This window comes from Alexandromys fortis, unplaced genomic scaffold, assembly GCF_014885135.2.
Source record: "Alexandromys fortis isolate MF-2015 unplaced genomic scaffold, M_Fortis_MF-2015_v1.1 scaffold_26, whole genome shotgun sequence".
NCBI classification, from domain to species: domain Eukaryota; kingdom Metazoa; phylum Chordata; class Mammalia; order Rodentia; family Cricetidae; genus Alexandromys; species Alexandromys fortis.
The window spans coordinates 11680919-11704324 of NW_026067894.1; the positions used below are offsets into that span (position 1 = coordinate 11680919).

The following is a 23406-nucleotide window of genomic DNA, read 5'->3' on the forward strand; positions in this document are numbered from 1 at the left end:
TGGCTCAGTGTTTAAGAGCACTTACTGTTGTTCTTCCAAGGACCCAGGTTCAATATCAGAACCCTTATCAGATGGCTCACAATCACTTGTAGCTTCAGCAGATCAGAACATGAACACACAATATGCACACAATTAAAATTAAAAAAACAATAACAACAAACAGAACTAGGCTGGGGACATAGCTCAGTTGGCAGAGCGTTTGCCTAGCATCTATGAAGTACTACAGGGTTCATGTCCCAAAAGTACATAAATCAAATGCACCAGCACATACCTGTAAACCCCAGTACTGGGAGGTAAAAGAAGGAGAATCAACTACACAGTGAGTCTGAGGCCTACCTACAACATGAGGCTGCCTCAAAAGATAAAAAGCACAGGGCTGCACTGTACACATGTATTCTTACTGACAACAGTTCCAGCCCAGGGACTGGAGTCTTTTAGAATAGAAATACAAGCCAATAGTTTCACTGCCATTCAAATTGTTTTAAAATTATTTATTTGTACTTTATGTGCACTGGTGTTTGCCTGCGTGTATGGTCTGTGTGAGGGTGTCAGAATCCCTGCAAAAGGAGTTACAAACAGTTATGAGCCATCATCATGTGGCTGCTGGAAATTGACCCCAGGTCCTCTGGAAGAGCAGTCAGTGACCTTAATCACTGAATCATTTCTCCAGCCCTGCAGTGAAACATTTTTTTTTAAAAAAACACAATGTGGCAGTAGTTTTAATGTTTTTACCAAAGCAAACGTCAGAAAAGAATGGATCACAGACATGAAATGACTGACTACCTATCTGTATCAACTGCCTTCCAAGCCACTGCCCAGGGCGGTACCTGGGATCACACAGAACTATCTACCTCTCCTTACTGCTTTTTTTCCCAGTTACTTACAAAGCCTCAGCTCTCTTCCTCCTACACTGCTCTCACAAAGGCACATAAGACCTCACAGCACTGAAGACTGTAAAGTCATTTCATGCCTAAGAGTTAACTCTTGTGAGCCAATTATTCAGAGGAAATGGCAGAGCTTTTTTTTTCTTTAAAAAAAAAAAAACTAATCGAGTCTTATTGTCTGTAAAAAAAAAAATAGCAGTTGGCAAACTTGCTTTGTATTCAAACTGAACTAACTCTAACCCTACTAGAGCTCCTAAAGAAACCTACTGAAGCGTTATTCTATACTAAGATGCCTTCTCTCAATCTTTAGATGATTTTTGCCTGTCTTTTTGTTTTCTACAAATTACCCACAAAATATTAAGTCACTAACTAGTACTTACAAAATGGAAGAGGATATTACCATATGAAGTATTTCTGATGGAAATTACTTTGTTATATTCAAATCAGTAGCCTAGAAACAAAAGCTAAATACTGCATTAATCTCCAAAATACAAGAATGACAGTTTTTATTTTGTGTGTGGGCATGTGAGGAGTCTTGAGACAGGGTCTCACTGTGGTGGTAGCTTTGGCTGGCCTGAAACTATGTGAACCAAGATGATTTTGAAATCAGAGAGCCTCCTGCTTCTGCCTCCTAAATGCTGGAATTAAATAAAGACAGGAACTGCCATACCCACCCTCTTTTTTTTTTTTTCCTAAAATTTCTAAGACATGGTCTTTTAGTTTAGATTCTGAGGGTCAATCTCAAGTTCATATGCTTTGACAAAAGCACTTCATCCTCTGAGATATTCCCCAGTCCCCAATTTCCATGTTTTAGAAATAAATGTATGCTCAATTTTGCTTTACATTTGTTAAAAATACATTGCAGTTGTAGACTCCAAAGACACTAAGAATAATGCTGCTTATGTATTAATCCATAGAAACTCAAAAAGACTGCTATCAAAACTGCCTATTAACTTGGCACCTGAGTAACAAGGTTCATAAATATCAGTGTTTGAGAATGTCAGTATATATTTGTAGGAAGAAACAAAGACAATGTAATGATTGTTGTGTCTCTTTAAGAGACAAGCCACGCCTACTCCATCCCCCATCAGCTGAGGCAGGCTGATCTTCAGCTTTTGGCCTGAGTTCCTGCCTCGCTCCCCACTTCTCCGCTTCTCCCCCTTCTCTGTCTCTCTCTCCTCTTCTCTCCTCCCTCCCTCCCTCCCTCCCNCTGCAGGAGCTCCAGTGCAGTGTCTGATGCCCCTTCCTCCTCCTCCTTCTCTGCCTTCCTCCCTCCCCTTCTCCTTCCCCTCCATAACCCCCTGAATTCAACCTCACTCTGCATGTCGTGTCTATCCATGTCTCTGTCTCTTGCCCACCCTCCACGTGTCTCTCTGCCTGGGACCAGCTACTGCTCAGGGACGGGCAGCCGTCTCTGCCTGGGGCTGGCTGCTCCCAGGGCCCCCTGCCCAGCTGCCTACATGGCCCGCTACCACCATTTGAGGACCTACAGCATTTCTGCTGCCTACTGCCGCCAGGGATCCTGCAGCATTTTTAATTTTTCCATTACATTTTGGTGCTGTGACCAGCAAGAGCATCCACTTCGCCTAATTCCTGTTCACTCTCTATATGTGATCACACATGTAACTTAAATACACCTATGCTTAATGTTATAATTGTTCATTACACCTCATTTCAGAGTACAAAAACAATAAGTCTCATGTTTTAAACTGGTATGTACTTTTAAGTCTCTTACAAGAATACTTTATATTTAATACAACCCTCATTTAAAATATATTAAGCTGTTCTCTACTATTGTCAGTTCTGCCATTAACCTTCTATTGCAAGGAGTTTCTTCTTTCTGCCTTTTTACGAGTGTAATCTTACCTGTTAAGAGCCAGTACAGTCAAGCTCAGACCCAGCTCTTCAAGCGGATTCTATATGGTAGTTATACCTCATATACAGCCCTCAAATGCTAAGAGATCTGGGGAATGTGATATTTAAATATTTAATTAATAAAAAACTTTTCATAACAAAAAGAGACAGGTTGGCTCCTAGTAGCAGCACACTACTTCCTCCAAAGAAGACAGAAGACAAATGGGCATACAACAACGTCTGTCCGCAGTTGGCTTCGACTGCCAAGTGCTGACCATTGCCATTGGGCAAAACTGCCTTTCATCTAAACTAAAGATCTCCAGACGTGGACAGAATCGCTGGAATCAACAGCCTTGCTGCTCAGGTCAAGGTAGGCTTGTCTTCCTACAGATTTCTTAGACCACAGGATCTTCTGGAGCCTGGCAGGCCCTGCGCTAAATAGCAAAAGGCAAATGCAACCTTCAGCGACTATGGAGGACCCTAAAGAGTAGCTCTGGGTGCCAACCAAGTAAGTTCTCTGTCATTTTTTAATCAGTAACTAAAGTAAAATCTTATCCTTCTCAAAGAACTCTGATACCGTTTGGTAGCTGAGAGGTTTTGCCAGTTTAAAAAAAAAACCTCACCAAACAAATTTCAGATCAAATTTCTCTCTCATGCTGCCTTCCATAGTCTTAAAAATACTTTTTTCATTCTACAAAAATATGTCACAGTCATTATATAATGTATGTGTCTAAAACTTCTGTTTTCACAAACCCAAAGAATTCTTGTGAGTTCCAGAGAGCCGAATTAAAGGATCCACTTTAAACAGGTCAGATACATCCCCCTCAATTCCCTGGTCCTAAATTTTTTTTTCCCTTAATTTAAGGTTGTTCTTTGTTCTGCCAATACCTTAAATAGGTATAAGAGACACAACAATCATTACACGTTATATACTCACTAGAACGTGGATTCCTTCTTTTTCAACTGGAGCTTTGTCATATGTAGCATCACAAACTCGAACCAAAGTTGTCACTCCGTACTTCTTAAGTTCCTTTAAAAAAAAAGGGGGGGGGGGTCAGGGAACTTTTTGGGAGCTCTGAAACCTGATTTTTTAGAAATGTACTATTATAAACAGAAACTATGTGATGTCATTCTTAGGCAAAGTTCAAAACTGATCTCACTGCAGCAACACATAACAGACACACTCCTTGTGGGAAGATTCATCTTTCTAAAAGGGCAGTAGTAGCACAGCACAGAAACTTTACATTTCATACACACACTGACCTAGAAATTCTATTCTTGGGATTTCATTGTAAAGAGGTAACTAAGACAGAACAGCTTACACAGCATCTTCATCATAAGTAGAACAGAACGCTAAACACTAGAAATGTTTATTAATGTTCCCCAAGAAAGGAAATGGCTGAGGGATGGTACACCTATACAAATATTATGACAGCTATAAAAGTAATACTGAAGAGACTGGGGAAAGTTTTAAATATGTGGTATGATCTTACATATGTGTACTTATAAGCATACATAACATGTAGGGGGGGACATCTAGAAGCCAAGTTATTTAGCAATTATTTTTTGTTGTTTTGTTTTTATTTTTTTGAGAAAGGGTTTCTCTGTGTAACCGCCTTGCTGTCCTGAAACTTACTCTGCAGACCAGACTAACCTTAACTCAAAGATCTGCCTACCTCTGCCTCCCAGTGCTGGGATTAAAGGTTTGCTCTGTCACGCCTAGTCAATTTGGTTTTTGGTTTATATTATTTTGCTTTTGTTTACCTGGATTTTGTTCTTGACTGCTTTTCAAGACAAGGTTTTTCTGTGTAATAACCCTAGTTGCCTTTGTAGACCAGTCTGGCCTCAAACTCAAGATACGGTCCTGCCTCTGTCTTCTGATTGCTGGATTAAGGGTATTCAACACCAAGCCTGGCTCTTATTTTGCTTTTCTGTATGTTTTGGTATTTGTGTAATAAGCATTTATTGATTTTCTAAAGCACCAAAGTTTAATTTTTAAATTAGGAAGAAAAAGTGATTTAAAATTATAGACAAATGGCTTGCTCTTTTAAACAGAAAATACAGCCAGGAATGGCTCTCCAGAGGCAATGTCAGGCAGATCTCTAGAGTTCAAGGACAGACAGGGCCATATAGTGAAACCCTGTCTTTAAAATAATTTATTTACATTTATTCATTTTTGTGCCTATGCTTATGAACATACCGCAATGCACACATGGAGATTCTAAGACAATTTTCAAATTTCAGTTCTCTCCTTCCATATGGGTTGATGGCCATTAGGTTTGGTGGTTAAGTACCTTTACACACTGAACCATCTCACCAGCTCCCAGCTAGGAATTTTAAAAATTAATTTCAGCTGGGCAGTGATGGCACATAACTTTAACCCCAGTACTTCGGAGGCAGAGGCAGGGGGATCTCTGTGAGTTGGAGGCCAGCCTGGTCTACAGAGTGAGTTTCAGGACAGCCAGGGCTATTACAGAGAAATCCTGTCTCAAGATTGACATCAGCTTTTCCTCAATAAAATGAGAGTCCCAGCTGCTCTACCTACACATCAACAGAATTCGCATTTGACGATACAATCTATAAAAGATTAAAAATTTTACATTCAAATATTTGCTAAAGAGTAGAGTTTCTTCATTATAAAAGGCGGGGGGAGGGGAATGAGAATCTGTTCTACTACCCATGACCACTTCCCTCCCCAAGTTTCTGGGTTCCTATATTGTGCTAACTACTGTTACTAAGTAGTTTGGAGTATCTTTTCACTGAGATTTGAAGTATAACCTAAGTTTATTTCTTTAATTATTACATTTTAATTTAATATAATTTGTTGTAGCATGTGTGTGGAGGTCAGAGAACAACTTGGGGGAATGGGTTGTTATAGTCCCGAGGATAAAACTCAGGTTGTCCTACCTGACAGCTGGCTCCTTTACCCATTTCATCCACCCCTTAACCTGAGTGTCAGTATGACTGACTTCAGTGTCAGTTCTACCAAATACAACGAGCCACTGGGCAAACTAAATAAATGGCTTTGAAAATGAGTGGTACTATCTGTAAGAGGAAGGGAACAAGAGTGCCTGTGTCATATCAAATTTTTGTACCTAGACAGAAACAGCGCTCAGTGCTTACTACAATGTGAGTATATATACTGTGCTCAACAAATGTGTTTTATTACTGAAAATGACAGAAAGTACTGCCAATAAATGGAGAAAGAACACAAGATTTAAAGTACTAATCATAGTATCCCCAAAATTTCTTAAGTATTCTTTCAAAAAACTCTATAGTAACAATTCGACCCAATATAAACTATGATAGGATAAACCATTTATAGTTAGATCACACAATTTTATGTTAATTTTAATAGGATTTTAACTATAAACCAATCCCAAAAGTAGACTACGCTACAATCTTACCTCTGTGAACTTGTTGAGAGTAGCGTTGGTGGGGTTGTGAGTTATCAGAAAACGCATGTTCTCGTAAGAAATCTCCACAGGGGCTGGACGGTTCATTATGGCAAATAAAAAGTGTGAGCGTGCGTGTGTGAGTGTAACAGGGAAAATGGGGTTGGGGGGCTTCAATAAATCTTGAAATGTTCCTCAGCAGAAAACATTAAAAAGACCACTAAAATGCCTATTATTGATCACTATTTTCTCTATTCAACTTGTTTACTCCTTATAAAGTTTCTCTCTTCAACACAGGCAGAAGTATTCAGAATCCACTTCAATCCAAATCCAACTTGGGTCTCAATGTCTGCAGATGGATACCTTCAGCCTCCAAAAAATCCAACTACATACAAAATTTAAGCAGCCTTTAAACTACATTTAGGCACTAGTGAGACAAGTTAAAAGTGTTGGTTCTTTTCCACTTTTGTTTACTTGATGCTTAATTTTACTGGAGTCATTAAAAGAAATATGCTTGCAATTAAAAAGAAAAAAAGCCTACTACTTCTGAGGCCAGTCTCGGTGTCCAGAGTCTTCAAGGCAATGTTAATTATGGCACATATATCCCCCAAGCTCACTTGTCAGCGAAAATGCTGTGCTGAGCCTGGCAGAAGTCTGCCCTCACACTCAGAATCGCCATAAATGTGCAACGTATATTCCAACGAAAAACCTAGAGAAGAGAAGCATACGGAAAAGGAAGTGAGACTAAGAACAAAGTAAACATGAAGTCTTAAATAAGAATGCATTCTCTAAGAGCCCAAGATAGGTCAAAGGAGACCAATGACCGGCACCTGTAAAAATTAGAAGGGTGCATACACAGTTAGAGTCTTAAACACCAGTCTTATGTCTTTTTTTCAAAACTGATTCAATACAGATAATGGGGGAATAACTTGTTTCTAACTCATTTTTCAATGTCTAGATCTTAAAAATTCATTCAAATCCTAAATTACTTGGAAACTTTCATTGAACAACTTTTAGCTGTTCAGATCACAAAAATACTGTATTTTCCTGCTTTTGATATACCTTTCACATGTATTCTTTGTTTAAAATATGGTATCTATCTGTAAATAGGCTGAGGACATTTAACAAAATCCTACTTCAAAGATCTGATCTTATTAAATTGTACACATCGCCCTCCTCAGCAATTATAATACTAATCCATTAAGCATGTCAAATATTTTATTTTAGGGCTGGAGCTGTAACTTAGCTGGTAGAGTGCTTGCCTAGCATCCACAAGCCTAGTATGATCACCAGCACCTCATAAACTGGGTACGGTGGCATATGTCCAGTAATCTAGCACCTGAAAGGTAGAAACAGGAAGATCATTCTTGGCTGCACAGCAAGTTCAAGAAGGCATGCCTGAATAAACAAACAAACAAACAAATAAATGGGAAGAAAAGAAGAGGGCAAGTCTGGGCTCTCCCACCCCTGCAGCTTGCTTGTTTGTTTGTTTGTTTATTTATTTATGTGAAAAGAAGTAAAAGGACTTGTCTCAAGTCACCTGAATTAATTGGGTCTCAATCTAAAGTCTTCTATTAGCCCCGTGGTTTTTGTGATCTACCACCATTGTCTGCTCACCACTCATGTACAAACTCAACCTCTTATTTCCAGCCCACTTTACCCTTACTACTATTTTTCACATCACCGCCTCAAGATTACAGAATCAGCAGGCATGGTACAGTGCACCTGTAATCTCAGCTCTCAGGAGGTTGAAACTGGAATGTGAATTTTTAGGCCCTCCTTGGTTACATAGCTACATAGTGAGACCCTGTATCAAAAATAATGTAGGAAATTTTTTTCAAAAAAAATGGAGTTGGAGAAACATGCCTTTAATCCCAGCACTTGGGAAGTAAAGAAAGATCAATTTCTGTTATGAGGCCTGCTTGGTCTACAAAATGAGTTATTACAGGACAGCCAGGGCTACACAGTAAGACCCTTTCTAGGGCTGGAGAGATGGTTCACTGGTTGAGAGAGTATACTGCAAAAAAAGAACCCAACTTCAAATTTCAGTATCACACTGGGCAGCTCCCAATATCCTGTGATTCCAGCTCCAGAGAGATCCAAAACCTCTGGCCTCCAAGGGCACCGACATTCATTCATATGTGCATACCCAGCACACATACACAAATAAGGTTAGAAGTATTAATAAATCTTTCAAAAAATAATTATGGAGCTGAGTATGGTGGAGCACACCTTTAATCTCAGCATTCAGAAGGCAGAGGCAAACCAATCTCTATGAGTTCAAGGCTAGCCTGGTTTACATAGCTAGTTCCAGGTCAGCCAAGGCTCCACAGAAAAACCGTCTAGAAAAACCTAAAAAAAAAAAAAAAAAAAAAAAAAAACTTTAGGACTTTAGGACTTATTATTATTTTTTCTGTGTTTTGCCTGCATATCTTTACATTATGTACATGTAATGTCTATGGAGGCCAGAAGAGGCCCTAGAACTGGAGTTATAGATAGTTGTGAGACACCTAGTGGGTGCTGGGGATCTGGAACAAGCATTGAGCCATTATTTAAAGGAAAAAAGGAATGTGAAATCCGTGGTTAAGAGTACTTCTTGGTTTTTCAGAGGACCCGGGTTTTGTTTCCAGCATCCACAACTGGATGTGTGGACAGCTGACAACTGTCTGTGGCTCCAGTTCCAGACAACCTGACACCCTCTTCTAGCCTCTGAAGGCTCTTGCATTCATGTTAGGAGCAGCTACACATACAAGCAAAACACCCACATACATTTTAAAAAACAAAAAAATATAAGCTATCTGAAGGTCAGTGATCCCACAGCATTCTTCTCTCCAAATATTAGTAAAACTTTAAGGTAAGTCAGAGCAGTAGCAGAATCTTAATTTTATTTTAGGCCTGCTGCTTTGAAATAGTTTAAGATTTTCATTACAAACAGGCTCAGTCAGATGGTAGGTTCCTCTGGAAACAGGGACATGGTCTAAGAAATTCTTTTTCTTGCCTCATCTATAAATCACCAATAACTAAATGCTTATTTGATGTTTCAAGGCTGAAAGTATAGCCCAGAGGTAACATGACTGCCCAACAGGCATAAAACCCTGGGTTTGATATCCCAGCACTGCAAAACTTAGTGTAATAATAATTTTAAAAGCTGGGCATAGTGGCACAGGTCTGTAAATTCCAGTACTTGAGAAGCAGAAGGATCACCAAGTTCCAGGCCAGCCAGGGCTACATTTTTAGACTTTGTCTCAAAAAATATATTAAATTTGTAACAATAAATATATTTATGCTGGGTACATTTCAGTGACAGAGGGCTTGTCCAGCATGCACAAGGCCTCAGGTTCTATCCCCAGCACAGAAAATAAAAATATAGGCTGTATATGTCCAGATAGAAAAGAACATGAAAAAAATATTGGTGCAAGTCACTTAGTGAAGAAAGTGAAATACAGAGAACCTGGGCTGACAAACATCCTCTATTCTCACATCTTTCTTATATTCTCATTTTATAAATGGCATTATTTGTGATATTACCATGGATACAAAACTAAAACATTCCTAAAATATGGTCCAGCCTTGTGGTGCGTATCTTTAAACCAGCACACAGGAGGCAGAGGCAACCTAATATCAGCCTGCTCTATGCAGCAAATTCCTAGCCAGTCAGGGCTCTTAAAAAAGGAAAGAGAGCTGTGCAGTGGTGGTTCACAGCTTTAATTTCCAGCACTTAGGAGGCAGAGGCAGGAGGATCTCTTGAGTTGGAAGTCAGCCTAGTGTAAAGAGTGAGTTATAGAACTATGACTATACAGTAAAACTCTATCTCAGGATGGGGGGGGGGGGCAAATTCAAGGTCACTCTTGGTACACAGAAATTTCTGACCAGACTAACTACAGATCCCTGTAAGTCCATCCAGGTCTACATAGCAAAGTTCCAGGACAACCAAGGCTACATAGAGAGACCCTGCCTCAAAAATAGAAAAGAAAAGAAAAGAAAAGAAAAGAAAAGAAAAGAAAAGAAAAGAAAAGAAAAGAAAAGAAAAGAAAAGAAAAGGAGGGGCTGGAGAGATGGCTCAGTGGTTAAGAGCACTGTCCACTCTTCCAGAGGTCCTGAGTTCAATTTCCAGCAACCACATGGTGGTTCACAACCATCTGTAATGAGATCTGGCGCCCTCCTCTGGTGTGTGGGCATACATGGAGGCAGAATAATAATAAATAAATCTTAAAAAAAGAAAAGAAAAGCAAAACGGTCTATGACTAGTCTTATAATTCTCAATTCTAGTTGCAATCTCAATTACAGGCTTACACAAGACATTTACAGAACACTCCTCTTGTGCAGCCAAGGAGTTTTAGAGCAAAGCTGGGAGAAATGCAGATATAAACCAGTCTGACCTTTTAAAAATTCAAAGATCTTGTTCAAATAGGTTAAATGTTTTAAGACCAACACTATTAATTAGGAACAAATTAAGACAAGAGCCTAGATCTCCTGACTTATTTTTTTCCTTCCATTTTAGATGCACTCACATATTCTTCAAGACCCATTCTTTCTGCATGCAAGTCTAACTTTTCTTCAAGTATCTGTAACTGCTGCCTTCTGTGAGGAAAAGATTACAAGAAACTACCCAAAAACAATGGTTTGCATACACTGCACAGCAAAACACAAGGAAATTCTAACCTGCATTTGAATCTTTTGGTTCAGTGTTATCACAGCTAATGTGTACCAGCTGACTGAGGCACTAAAAGGCTTGCATTGTAGGCAGTCAGACTTAAAAGCTCACAGTCCTAGCATCAAATTCTCTACCTAGTCTCTGGTATTTGCCTGCTGAGCAAACAAAACAAGCTTTATCCCATCTTCTTCCTCTTACTTCATTTTGGAAGAGCCATTTCCAGGGACAATGACAGCTTTTTATTAGATTTTCAATTCTTAATACTGAAGAGCTCCAACAACAGAATTTCTGCCAAAAGAAACAGTATGTTCTATCAAAATTCACAGACACATAATAAAAGCAAGTTTCTGTCCCACCCATTCTCCCAGGAGTTCCATTACACACCAAACAGTACAAGCTTTGCACCTATCATTTCAGATGAACTAATGTTAACTGCAGTTGACACTCAATGCAAAGCAAACAACCTGTTTTTAAAACAAAATCTCCACCATAATCTACCACAGCTAGAATACTCAAACATTGCAGAATCCAACACTGTTCCCAGCACCCATGTCAGGCAGTTAGTTCCCAATAAAGCTGGCCTTCAATAGCACTCTCACACTGGTATATACCTCCATAGACATATACACGGCTAAAAAGGAAGTTATATTTGATACAATTCCATTTTTATGTAATATTTAAATTTCAGCAAAAGAATATACTGTCACAGAAGAATTGAAAAGAAATCCCTCTAATCTCTTTGATCTAAGCGGAGGGCTAGAAAGAAGGGATAGAGAGTAGAGGGGAAGGATGTAGGGGTTTAGAAGAATAGGCAAGCAAGCAGAGTCCTAACTAGAGACAGTATGGAAACTACTTAAAACTCTGAGGGTATAAAACAAAGAGATAAATCCTGGGATCAGTATTCTATTGCTTGTATCTAAATGAGAATCTACAGCCAACTTGTATGAAATAACCCAGTACCCATCCTTTAACTGGAGTACATGTATGTATGGTTTTTCTTTTTCAAAATAAGGTTTCTCTGTGCAGCCCTGGCTGTCGTGGAACTCAATTTGTAGACCAGGCTGGACTTGAACTCAGAGATCCACCTGCCTCTTCCTCCCAAATGCTGGGATTAAAGGGATGTGCCTCCAGCACCCAGCAGCAGGGTATATTCTTAAAATGGAGAACTAGGCAAAGGTAGTAAACTATATCTATATAATAAACAAATATGTAAAGATAGATGAAAGACACTAATTTAAAGCAAATTTAAAGATGCAGGGCAGAGTAAATGGTATGCTTTTAGAAATGCCTGTGTGCACTTCCATACCCATGGACTATCTGAAAGGTTAAAAAGACAAGGGGGTAAGGTTTCCTGGAGGCAGAGAAAGGGTGGGGAAGAGCTGAAGGACAGAAGCATAATTTGCTTATTTTAACATACACCTTTTGAATGAATTTAGCTTTTCCATGTAATACTACGTATCTTTTAAAAAAAATTCTAGGGTGATAAAAAAATCTCTAATGACTTAAATTTATGTTCCAAACAATGCTATAATAATCACAGGGTTAGAAAATACTTCCAGAGGGCTAGTCCCTCTGTCCCAGGCAAGTCTGTAACTACTACAGTTCTGAGAAGTTTCCATATTTGTTAAAGACTCAGCAAATTTCAAGTCATGCCTTAGCAACTAGTCCTGTTCAACTCTGAATACAACATTTCAAAGGCATGAGAGATCAGCCCTATTTAATTTGATCTGATCTTAATAACTTCAATCCACTCCCATCAAGCTTTCCACCTCTTTCAGCTTCAAATTAAGTCATATAAGCCTCTAATGTGATGACCTATGCCAGTATTCACCAAATTAAAACAGCACATTAGAATATAAATGCACAATAAAAGAATTCTGGAGAGAAGGAAATAGAACCTGAACCCCAAAGTCTAAAACACAAGTTTACATTCTGTTATTTTTTTTAACAGGAAGCCATGCAAATGAGTTTGATTAGTCTCTATGGTCAGGCAATTTAAAGCCAAATGTACACTGTATGCTCCACCAAAACCTTGCATTTTCCCTAAAACAAATCCAACCTTCATGAACAAAAGTATCTGTATCTCCCATTAGAATAAACACAAATGACCTAATCTGAATTTATCCAGATGACCTAAAATTTGTGTCTAGATAAGATTATATTAACTTAAATATTTACTGGATTTATACTATGTCATATACTCTTAAGGCAAAAAGCAAGTAACAAAAACAAAAAATTCCTCTATTGGAATAAATTTTGTATTTTAGTGGGGAAAAAAGATAAATATAATACCACTCCTTAGAGAAAAATGCAAAGCAAAACAATCTGTAGTTCCAGAAGAAACAGGGATTCCAATTTTTTAAAAAGAAAGAACTTGCTAGAAGAGTGACATTTTAACCAAGCCTAGAGGGTGTGATCAAAAAAATACTCAAGAGCATTTTAGACAAGCAGATAAGCTGTAGTTACAATCATAAATGACATGCCTTGGGTGTTCCAGGAAAAACAGGAGGGCCAGTGCTACTGGAAAAGAGGACAAAGAAATGCAGAGTCAGAAGTGAGAACCTTATAGGCTCCATAAGGTTTTGGCTTTCATTCAGAAAACAATGACCCTCAAATGAAGCCAATTAAGTTTCTTTCAAAAATGACAATTTGTTTTAAATAAGAGATCACTCCAGCTGCTTTATAAAAACAGATTGGAAAATGATATGGGTAGAAGCACAAAGATGGATGAGGGAGGCCTGTTGCTACAATCTAGGAAATAAGGCAGCTTAGAACACAGTAACAACCCAGAGGATAACTTAAGTCAGTCTTCAGATACATTCTGAAGCAGAACCTAGAAAGCTTTGTCCACACACTAAATACTGAAGGTAAAATTCAAAGTCCTGAGTAACTGTAAAATTCATGGGCACCTACTCAGACTAGAGACCAAAATCATCTTGACCATCAAAAATAGGGAGACTGTTAAAAAATATACTGTACTGTTTTGATTATTTGAGAAAACTTCTGAAGAGAACTCATGTTTGCCAATTAAACACTTCTCATTTGGTTAACTAGTCTCAAACTAAAATTGCTCATTTTCCTGACTTACTCCAACTTGAACACTGCTGAGACAACTGCTTTCTCCAGCACGGGTCACCTAGCTTGTTTTATCCTCTAATGCTACAATTTGTCAAACAAAAACTAGGGGCACAGCTTCTTGAAACTTAAAAGATTCATATTATTTCCCTCCTTCCACTGACAATGATCCCAGACAATAAAGTATCTGCTGTGTTTTTTTACAAAGCAGGAACCAAAATATCTGTAAATAAGATAAAAATAGCAGGGTATCATCTTTAACTGGTTAAAGAGAACAGCTCTCAGAGTTTCAGAGGCACTCCTTGCTTATTCCCACTCCTGCACTTCCTCCTTTAAGAAGGGAACTTGAGAAAGAAGTTCCAGTACAGAAATCAATAATCCATTCTATAAAAAGAAGCTATGACCTTGATGGTAGGAAATGTCTTCACATTTCAGAACCAGCAAAGACACATGGCCTGCCACTCAAAATGGAAAGGAAAGCAATTAACCAACAACCACCTGCTTCCGAGAACACTGACAGCTGCTCACTCACATCCAGTGGGCCCTGTTTCCACCCAAACGAAGAGGAATGGTTTCCAAATTTGTACCCTGGTGATTAGAAAAATCCCTTTTTTAGTAATATATTCCTCTACAAAGTTTTAAGACAAGCGCTGTAGCATTTTTCAAGCCACATTTGAAAATGTACTTTTCAACAGCATGATGTATTTTTCCTCTAAAAATTAGCATTTCTCCAGATAAATATCTTGTCCTAAAATGTCATTTTTCCTTCCATAAATAAAATTCATCTGGGCCTGGTGGCACATGCCTGTAATACCAGCACTCAGGAGGCAAAAGCAATAGAACCACCATAAACTAGAAAGTCAACCTGGGTTACAGTGAGTTCCCGGCCAACCTGAACTACAGAATGAGGCTTTCAAAACACAAAATGGGCTGGAGAGTTGGCTGAGGTTTAAGAGTTTTTACTGTTCTTGCAAAAAGCCCAACTACAGTTTCCAGTAACCACGCAGGGCAGTTCACAGCCACCTGTGACTCCAACTTCAGAGAAACCAACAACTGTGGCCTCTACAGCCACCTGCACTCATGTGCATGCACACACACAATTTAAAATAACAATCATCTTTTTTTTTGAAACGCACAAAAAACAAAAATACATGCAATGCAAATTCACAGTATTAGGGTTAATTTCTATGTTTTTCTTTTTAAAAATTATACTGGTTAATAATATGAAAAAAACTAATAGTATAATCCAGTCCTAACATTGGGTGCTCATCTAATTGTTTTCAGCTAATCTTTTAAAAATTAAAACAGCTGGGCCAGATGGTGATGATGCACTCAGGAGGCAGAGGCAGGTGAATCAACAAGTTCAAGGCCAGTCTAGTCTCTAGAGTGAGTTCCAGGACAGCCAGGGCTACACAGAGAAACCCTGTCTCAAACAAAAACCCAAAATAAAATAAACTCCTGTTATATTGATTCTACTCATCCATACTGTCATTTGTAAAGGAAAGTATCAAGGCCATCCTTTCTATGGGCTTTATGTTTAAAGACTAATTATTTGCATTTTAGGACACCCAAGCCCCTTTTATTGTAAAGTTATGCTCATTCATTTTCTAAACAACTGTGGTAACCTTCTCACACAGTAAGAACTACCTCCAATTAGTTCCTCTGCCACAAAATAAACATAATATTTGTTTTTCTTGTTCTATCTTTATTTCTTTAATCTCACTAGACTAGTTTCCCTAGGAAACAATTTAAATCTTAATCATTTTAATTCAGCTTTCAACTTCACCATACACATTAATTCAAAACCTGCTTACTGAATTATTTCATTAACAGATACACTTGAGAGCTTAGGGTATTATTATGTAGTAGAAGCACTTGCCTAGTGTGCTCAATCTCCAGAATCAAAATTCTAAACCAAACCAACAAACCCACCCAAATCCTGACTTTCAACTGTTAATAGTTTTAATAAAGCAAATTCAGAAGCAAAATCCCAAGACACCTGGCTTCTGCCTGTCAACACCACTTTGAAATGTTTCCTACGCTGCCATCAGGACAGTTGAAATGACTGAGCAGCTGCAAGTTCCCTGAGGTTGCAAAACAGACATTTGGAAAAGGTTATATGAATCACCTTTCAAAATAACCCACCACACAGGAGCAGCATGCAAAGCAAAAACCCAATGGCCCTTTTAAGCATCTTTAATACAGTCTTGCAGAACTTCCCAGCTATGCATAGGTCAACAGAACTTTCCATTCTCTGTTTGACAAATACATTGACAAAAACCAATTTGTCCAGTATCCACCCCAGAAAGGGGGAAGAGATTCTCTATGTTCAGGATACCAAATAAGACATTCCAAAAGCCCATTTGTCAGCATAAAGTCCTTTGTTTTGAGCCCCACAGAACACTCTGCTGTTAGGGCATTTTTGTCTACATTTTGGTGAAAACTGGTTAAGTTACACCTCACTTCCTCTATGCTTGTTTTTATGAATCCCATTTCATAGTCATATGTGTCTGTAGGTCTCTTTAATATGTTATCTAATTACTGGTTTCCAATAATGGCATGTTTATTTTCACTAAACATAGAAATATTTCCAATTTTAAAAAACTCACAATGAAAATAAATGGTGTATGTTATGTATGAGTGTGAAGTAAAACTGGTGAAATCACCGATGTCTTGCCAAGAATCTTTATTGCCACTTAGTTTAACATGGGCTCTAATTTAAGAACATAAAATCAAATCTTTCTTGTCCTCTTCTTCTAAATGCTTCCTCCATTTGTAAGACCCCACCAGTCCTGAATGATACCAAAATCTGTGACCAGGCATCTGTATGGCTGTGTACACCACACAGACCCTACTCAGGATCAAGCCCCTTTCTGCAAGATCAACATGAAGTTTTCATGTTAACATTACATAGGTTAGGAAAAAAATGAAAAGGGATCAAGATCAAGACTTCAAGAGAACCAGCAAATTGGCTCAGCCTATAAAGGTACCTACTGTCAAGCATAAAAGTGGGAGTCCACTGGGTGCAAGGAGAGAAACAACTCCCATTAAATTGTCCTCTGTCACACGCAAATGTACACACACACGCACAGAGACACACACCTAATAGAAAGCAAAGACTCCTAAAGAAAAGTATGAACAGTGAAAAAGTAAGCACAGTGAAAGACATGATGTGACCTGAGAAACGATTAGCCTTTGGTTAACCAGATTAACACTGGAGGCGACCTTGACCATACAAGAGAATTTCAGGTCAGTTCAAACTGCACTTAAGATCCTTAAAAATTCCAAAGTGGAATAGTGATCATAAGAACTGAGCAAATACTGTCGGAGTGGGATTGCCTCCTCAGATAGACACACAGATGCGCGTACACACACACAGACAAAACTTCACAATAAAAATATCCTCAGCCAGGTGGTGGTGGCGCACGCCTTTAATCCCAGCACTCAGGAGGCAGAGGCAGGCGGATCTCTGTGAGTTTGGGGCCAGCCTGGTCTACAAGAGCTAGTTTCTGGACAGGCCCCAAAGCTATTTACTGAGAAAACCTGTCTCAAAATACCACCCCCCACAAATTCTATACTCATTAACCACACTTGATCACTGATTTTTTTTTTCCTTCTCCCAGAAACAGAATTTAACTAAAGATCTCATCTCACTAGAAATGCAAAACAAAACATAGCTTAGCTGGGTATGGTGGAACATGATGAATCCCATCCAGCTCTCAGAAACTGTCACAGGAGTACTGACAGTTTGGGTCCGGGGTCACATAGCAAGATTCTGTCAAAACAGTCAGGAATGAGGATATACCTTAACTAGCATACCAAAGGCTCTGTGTTAGCTTCCCATCGATCACAGAACACACACCACATGTATGTACATATGTGACTCATGTTTGAAGTACTTCTCATATTTACATAATTTAAACTAACAATCAGATGAAACTTGTTTGTAACCACACATGTGAAGTGGAGAATCATGTCACTAGAATCTATTGTTCCTCTATCACATCCTTCTCATTTGCTGACAAACCCTGCTGATGACTCATATCCTTCTGTACTAACCAGCCACTCTGTTCCCTTATGATAAGCTTTTCACTGTAATGCAAGGTAGAAAACACATCAACTCATCCTGCTACTAACAACCATAAACACCAAACATTCATATAGGTTAAACACACAAATAAGTGAGGATACAGTACCTCCTGTAAAACACTAGGGGAAGATGTTCAAATTTTACCTAAAGCTGTAAGACAACTAGAAGAAAGCAGATCTGATTTTGAGCTGTCAAATGATACATTACTTAAACCTAACATTTTTACCACTGCAGAAATAAAAATATAATTTATCAGAACTGCTAAAACAAATATATCATAGGTGCATTTTATGCCAAAATAATTAATATTCTGAGAGGAATGAAATTTCAATCCAAAAGTACTATGAAAGGAATTAAACATCATTTCTCTAAAGGATATTGCTCTAATGGTCAAAGTGTGTTATTTCAGACCAGGCTCAACTAGCAAAGAAAGGAGCACAGTAAAGCCTCATCTTTAAATACCTGATAGATTTAGAGTTAAAAAAAGAACATTTTGAGACATAGCCTCATAGTAGCCCAGAGTGACCTCAAAGCTCCCTTACATCCTCAGCCTCTAGATTAAAAATTATGTTTCTAAAAAAAAAAAATTAAAAATTAAGTTCCTGTGCATGCCTTTAATCCTAGCACTCAGGCAGATCTCTGTGAGTTTGAGGCCAGCCTCGTCTACAGAATGAGTTCCAGGACAGTCAGGGCTACACAGAGAAACCCTGTCTTGAAAAAACAAAAATAAATTACATAAATAAAAATTAAGTTTCTAGGCTGAACCTAAGTATAAAAACTGGTACATACAAAGAACATGCAATCAAATAACAAAAACTAAGGTGTAACTGGTCAACTTTTCAAAATAATTTTTCTTGGAAAGATTTTGATGCTTGGGCTGGAGAGATGGCTCAGTGGTTGAGAGCATTGCCTGCTCTTCCAAGGGTCATGAGTTCAATTCCCGGCAACCACATGGTGGCTCACGACCATCTGGAATGGGGTCTGCTGCCCTCTTCTGGTCTGCAGACACACCCACACACAGACAGAATATTGTATACTATATACATAATAAATAAATAAATAAATAAATAAATAAATAAATAAAAAAAAGATTTTGATGCTTATTTTAAATCTACAATAATTGAAAACGTACTAATAGTACAAGGGGTCCCAGATGTGCTAGTAAACACTTTCAATTCCAGCACTAGGAGGTAGTGGCAGGTGATCTCTAAGAGTTCCAGACCAGCCTGGACTACATAATGAATTCCAGGACAGCCAGATAGTTAGAGAGACCCTGTCTCAGAAAGAAAATGAAAGGAGGAGGCAGGAAGGAGGGGGTAAAAGAGGTGGTGGGAGAGGAGAGAGAGAGAATAAGGTAGAGGGAAAATGCCATCAAAAGGTGTAGAATGTACAGGAAGGTTATTTTTCTCACCAAGTTCTGGCAACTTCCTGAGGACTTGTGGGAAGAAGACAGAGAGCCAACAGCTGTAAGCAGTTTTTCTTCATGGAGGTGCAGGGAAATGGCTATTTTAACAATGGCCCAGACCTCTACAACTCCAGGAGTAGGAGCTTTATGTACAACACCCACTTCAACTCTAAACCAGACAATCCTTTGGATAAGGCATTAAGGCCCAAAGCAGTTCAGGAAGCCAAGTGAACTAGAGAATGTAATTCATGGGTAACCATGTAGTTCATGAAGATACCAGACACTTCTGTGTATAATCGTTTTGAAGTTGAAAAAGGGGGAAAAAACTCTTCCTTTATCCAATTAAATTCAAATGGCCATTTCCCAAAGTAAATTAGTAGCATCCACTGCTTCAGCAGGAGTGTAAAAGCTTTAATTCCAAAAGGAAAACAATGTTTCACTCACCACCTTGTTCTGTTAGCTTAGATTCCAAAACTAGGTATCCAACATTTACTCTATAAACCAATCTCCTTACTAATAAAGATGAAAGACTAGCACTATAAAGATTAATAAATTTAGAATGTGATGACTTAGGATTTTTTTTTACATTTATTTTGCCCATTGTGTGTTTGTGAGGGCCACGGCATATGTGTGGAGGTCAAAGAATAGCCTGCAGTTTGTCTCTCCTATCATGTGAGCTCTAAGGATGAAAATCAGGTTGTCAGTTGACAACAAGCACCCTTAACTGATGTCACCTGGGTGGACATAAAGGTGATGATTTGTGATCAGACATAAAAAGGCCTCTAAAGATGGGAATGCTGGAACCCAGAGCACTGAAGGTTAATGGACTTTACAAGCATCCAAACCACATTCTACCACTATCTTCCTTACTAAGTTTATTTGCTCTACCACATTAAATGGAGTCCTGATTTCTACTCAAAATTTTATTTAATGATCCCCAACTTCTACCTATGCATTACTTAGGTTTGGCTCTAACTGAAGTTTCCATCTCCAGAGACAAAGACTGAAAGCTGTGTGTCGCTCTCTTGAAGCGTTCTATCAATGCTTTCTCCAGAGGCTTTACTGATCTCCAACCACAAAGTCCAATAAAAGGTCGAACTGTAATGTAAATCCCTACTGAATTTCAACTTTGTGTCAAAACTGTAGTCTGCAATTTCTACAAAATGGAAAACTATCTGTGAAGGACAGAAAAAGTTCACTTAGAGGGTTGAAAGTGCAGTTGAGTAGAGGCCCTAGGTGTAAGGGGGGGCTAACTCAAGAAAAAGAATTACCACTTACTCTGCTCACAATTTTCAGCAAGTATATAAGTACACATATGAAACTTTGACTTTAAAAAACACACAGGCTGGGCAAAGGTAGCACACCCCTTTAATTCCAGCAGGAGGATCTCCAGGAGTTCAGGGTCAGCCTAGTCTATGAGGGAGAACTCCAGGACAGCCAGCCAGAGCTCTTACCTAAAGAAACCCTGTTTTGAAAAACAAAAACAAAAAAACAAAAACAAAGAAACAAACAGCAAAATAATTCATTTACTCTTCCTTCCCTAATGCCACCAAAGTTCAGTGATGTTGTAAATGGTTTCTGCCTATAAACTTGGTTCAATCAAATTAAATATTACTTGACTGACTCATAGAGGGAGTGGTCTGACTTCTGTTCTGAGTCAGAAAATACCCAGTTCAGCAGTTCTGAGCTATTTTTCCCTGGTGAAGGTGTTCTGAAAGGCCAGTTTTTGTAGACGCTAAATGTAACAAGCTGTTGTCTTAGTAATACTCTGCATCTGGAGTCCAACTTATAATTAACAGAGTACTTTCAAGTGTATTTATTCTCTTACAACTGATTTGCAATCTCTTAATTATTTGCACAACCCAAGAGACAAACTTTCAAAGTGGCAACTTCAGTGGACTCCTCAGCTCCAATAAACACACCCCATACAACACACAAAATCAACAAACAGAAAGTCTGCTACATTTCTTTAATCAGACTTTCCTCCCAGACATACCCCAGGTGCCTCATAAAAACTGTCTCAAAGCACACACCCTGGGGCCCCAAGACAGCTTCAAGGCAGAATCTCCTCCCACATGAAAGCCTAGCTTAGGCCCCCAAAAGCCTCAAGTCAGCATCTCCTACAATGATCCTCTTGCCTCAAAGACACTTAAGTCTTCTCCATTAGCTTCCACAGCTCCTGTGTGTGCAAGCTGCTGAATGACTCTTAACAACGAGAAATTTCAAAGTCAGACACAATGCTGAGAGAATGGTTTGGTGTCCTGGAAAAAATCAGGGGCTTTAGATGACCTTAATTTTTAATCCACTTCTTGTGTTACTGAACAAAGTAACTGCTCCTCATATATTCCATGCCATCACTATACAGTCCAGGGGGGCACGTCACCAAATCCCTAGCGACTGGCAAACAAGCATCTCACAAATGTGCCAAGGTATCCAATGAGGATATCCTCCAACTTTATTTTGACTATGAACAGGGAATGAGTATTAAAAACACCTGTAGCACAATGGCACTTACTACTAACACCCCCATCTTCCAGGGAATGACAAAACCACTTCTCAAGCTCAGTATAAGAAAAGGGACACTAAGCCGGGCAGTGGTGGTGCACGCCTTTAATCCCAGCACTCGGGAGGCAGAGGCAGGCGGATCTCTGTGAGTTCTAGGCCAGCCTGGTCTACAAGAGCTAGTGCCAGGACAGGCTCCAAAGCTACAGAGAAACTCTGTCTCGGGGAGGGGGGGGGGGGAGGGACACTAAGAAAACCATTAATTTCTCCCTAAGCTTGGTGGGTCATGCCTGCCGCCTAAGCTTGGTGGGTCATGCCTGCCATCCCAGCTCAGGGGAAGCTTCAAGAGCACTACCACAAATGCCAGGCCAAGCATGGGCTGCAGAGTAAGTTCCAGATCAGGCTACAGAACCAAACTTTTCACTTTTAAAAATATTTTAGCAGATATTACAAAACACGTAAAGTTTCTAACTTCAAGTAATATACTGATTTTTGTCTGTAAGTCTATACTCATTATCAAAAAGAACCATCTTTTTTTTAACTTTCCTTATTCCCAATATTTTTTGGTAGTAGTAACACTGGGAATTAAACCTAGGATTTCTCTATCAAGGAAAGTGCTCTACCACTGAGCTATTTCCCCAGACTCCCTTTTACATTTTCAGATAAGCTCTCAAAGTTTCACAAGCTGCCCTTGATTTGGCCATCCTCTGACCTCTGACCCCAAAGTAGGGGAGATTACAGAGCTATAGCACCAACTTCACTTCAACTTTGCTTACATATTTCCAATTACTATCTATGATTACATCATTAAGGTATAAAATTCAACAATTCTTCATCTCCAATCCCCAATTCAGTCTACTTACTTATACGCCTATAATCTTAATATTTGGAAGACCAAGATCAGAGTTCAAAGCCAAACTGTGTTACAAAGACTTTGAGACCATACTGAACTACAAGAAGGATCCTATTTGGAATATCTAAAAGTAGTAAAATAAAACAAATGAAACGAAGTAATTCCTTCTTCAAGCGCAAACAGAGAAAAATCCAATAACAATAAAGCCGGACCATTCAACCCGAAACTAAAAATGTCCGGATCAGAAAACAAAGCCCTGATAATGTGTTCTTCTATAGCCTTAGTTTCCGTTTGCACCCTAACAAGGCTTAACTTCTCTCACTTCCTGTCTGAAACTGCTCGGGAACACAGAGCGCGAAACAAGTAAATACATATACTAATCCAGCTGTAGCGACGCATTTGCTGAATGCCTACAATGACACTACATTAGTCACTTTATATTTCGTGACAAATCCAGAGACAGAAACACGACTATGGCACTTATCGACATTGTATACTACGACTGTTTCTTAGGCGCTTTCCTGCAGAAGGGTAAAAGAGAGTCACAGCCTCAAAGGCACTGCAGTTTACCTCATTAAATATCCTTGACCTGGACACTAAGCATTTACCTACCAAAAAAAAGTTTACGCTTCCCAATAAGCTACCGGCAAAAACTCGGGATCCTGGGCAGGAGTCAAGCTCGATTAGTGAGCGC

At 39.0% G+C, this 23406-nt stretch overlaps 1 protein-coding gene across 3 annotated transcripts in view; it reads right to left on the bottom strand.

Moving 5' to 3' along the window:
• The window catches only part of Ptp4a2 (protein tyrosine phosphatase 4A2), a 32905-nt gene that overhangs the window by 8598 nt on the left and 901 nt on the right, over window positions 1-23406 (bottom strand). For 2 of the 3 annotated variants that reach the window (XM_050154452.1, XM_050154463.1), the window contains exons 2-3: window positions 6146-6842; window positions 3676-3768 (exon numbers count right to left, since the gene is read on the bottom strand). In XM_050154452.1, the coding sequence (XP_050010409.1) occupies window positions 3676-3768; window positions 6146-6241 (189 nt within the window). In that variant the 5' untranslated portion in view covers window positions 6242-6842. Of the gene's footprint in view, window positions 1-3675; window positions 3769-6145; window positions 6843-10985; window positions 11076-23406 lie in introns of all 3 variants that reach the window. The other variant, XM_050154458.1, reaches the window with a different exon arrangement.